General features: G+C 43.1%; 1 protein-coding gene across 1 annotated transcript; it reads left to right on the top strand.

The window, feature by feature from the left end:
- The first annotated feature begins 1,516 nt into the window (after positions 1-1,516).
- LOC139715206 (uncharacterized) lies at positions 1,517-2,086 on the top strand. The gene has a single exon (XM_071626796.1). It carries the CDS (start codon positions 1,517-1,519, stop codon positions 2,084-2,086), a length of 570 nt encoding a protein of 189 aa, XP_071482897.1.
- Positions 2,087-2,308: the final 222 nt, after the last annotated feature.

Here is a 2,308-nt window from a genome sequence, read left to right as displayed (position 1 = left end):
GGCACCCCTGATTCTGCCATGAACAAACTTGAAACTACAGTCATCAATGTACTAACTCATAGTATTAACTTAGCTCTATCACTTCTGGTTCTAGAGAAGAAGATTTTTACAGATTCCTTAATTTTGGGGGGGTTTGGGCCCCCCTGGGGGCCCCCTGGGTGGGGCATGGTGCCCATTTTAACAAATTGAGTTCCTAACCCCCTAGGGATGCTACCTGCCAAGTTTGATGAAAATCGGTCTTGGGGTTTTCAAGAAGAAGATGAAAATGTAAAAAGTTTACGCACGACGCACGACGGACGACGGACGACGGACGACGGACGACGCACGACGCACGACGGACGCCGGACGAAGGGCGATCGCAATAGCTCACTTGAGCCTTTGGCTCAGGTGAGCTAAAAATCATCAAAATACGGGCCAGTTTGTGGCGACGGAGAACGAACTTTCATAAATCTAGAAGGACATAGTCCCTCAAATAGGCCTAAACGTAAATTTCGGAATTCTTACGAACATTTGAGCAGCGAAGTCGGATCGTTTGGGAGTTTATGTTTTCGTATGGTAGCGGAAAATCGCAAAGTGAGAAACGGAAAATTTTCGGAGTGGTCACTACTAGTGGGGTCAAAACTTCAAGGTCACACAGAATTTGCAAGGGTCAACCGATTATCACCAAAATCTAATCGATTCTTTCCTACCATTATCCAAACATCCCCTGAACATTTTGTGCAAATCCGTTTACCCGTTCTCTTGTTATCTTGTACACAAACAAACAAACAAACAAACAAAAAAACAAGCAAACAAACAAACAAACAAACATACGGAACCCTTTACATAACCCCCTGCCGATTTTCATCGGCGTGGGTAATAAGTGTATAGAATCTGGCCGTTCAACGGGTGATAGAAGTTTCAAGACCCAGATTCATTGCTTTACAAGGTATAATATTCCAAAATTTGGATTTGTTCAATTACAGATTTTGCAATGATATACAGACACTGATTTGTTGAATTAAGAATCCAGAATACTGAGAATATGGAAGCCAGTATCCTCGGATGAGATGAATAGATATATGTATCAGAGGTTATGTTGTGATTGGATTTGAAACTTGGAAGGACTTTTAGACAAGTCAGTTCAAGAAGAAATAATTGTATTTGTGTTCAGGTTATGTATACTTGTTAAGGTTACACATAAATTCTGACAGAGTCGGATATATTGGGCCTGTTGAATAGTGCCAAAGGTAAACATTTTGTGATTTAGTTTAGATATGAAGGACTGCACACAAGAATACCTCTTATGTTTTGTTGATTAGAAAAACTAAAGGATATAAAAGAAATCCTGAAATCATTTATTGTTGATATTGTATTGTATAAATATCCATATATGTTTAAGAAGTTGAGCATATGATTTTGCAGAGAAATACCTGATTAATGATCCAGAAGTATCACCTTGAGACATCTGGCCACTGGGGACAACTACAGATCACTGGCATATGGTTTCAGATGTGGTATCTCAGCCATATCAGAGATGATTCCAGAAGTGTGCAGGGCCATTGTAGAGGCGTATAAAGATGAGGTCTTCAACATACCTACCACCCCTGAAGCATGGAGCACCCTTGCCCAGCAGTTTGAACAGAGATGGAATGTCCCCCATGCAATTGGTGCCTTGGATGGAAAGCACATAGCCATTAAGAGGCCAGCAAACACAGGCAGTCTCTACCACAACTACAAGGGGTTCTTCTCCATACCACTGCTGGCATTGGTAGATGCAGAGTACAAGTTCATCTGGATTGAGCTGGGAGGTAAAGGACACATGTCTGACTCCCAGATATTCACAGACTCTGAGCTCTTCAAATGCCCAGAAGATGGGTCCATGGGGCTGCCCCCATCATGCCCTCTCCCTGGAGAAAATCAGCCTGATATTCCCTACTTCATCGTGGGTGACGATGCTTTTGCCCTGAAGAGCTACATGATGAAGCCATACAGTAGAAGAGGGATGACAGATGAACAGAGGATCTGCAATTACAGGATCTCAAGGGGGAGAAGAGTGGTGGAGAATGCCTTTGGCATCTTGGCCAACAGGTTCTGGTGCCTGTGACATTCTTAATTAGAAGAACTTGAGTCCCAGCGGTATTTATAGGGATGGTGACGGAGCGTGTGTGTCGTGGGAGAGTGTGATGGAGCGTGAAAGCGCTTGCCAATCGTAACAAAGTGTGACAGAGCCTAACAAAGTGTGTCAATCCTTGATGAAAGCGTGGAAAAATGTGTCAATCCTTGGTGAAAGCGTGGGAAAACGTGTCAATCCTCGGTGAAAGCGTGT

Source organism: Diadema antillarum, unplaced genomic scaffold (genome assembly GCF_040938485.1).
Source record: "Diadema antillarum isolate AM-2024a unplaced genomic scaffold, OU_Dant_1.0 seq00003101_RagTag, whole genome shotgun sequence".
Taxonomy (NCBI): domain Eukaryota; kingdom Metazoa; phylum Echinodermata; class Echinoidea; order Diadematoida; family Diadematidae; genus Diadema; species Diadema antillarum.
The sequence above is the reverse complement of the archived record's forward strand: the minus strand, read 5'-3'. Positions and strand labels throughout refer to the sequence as shown.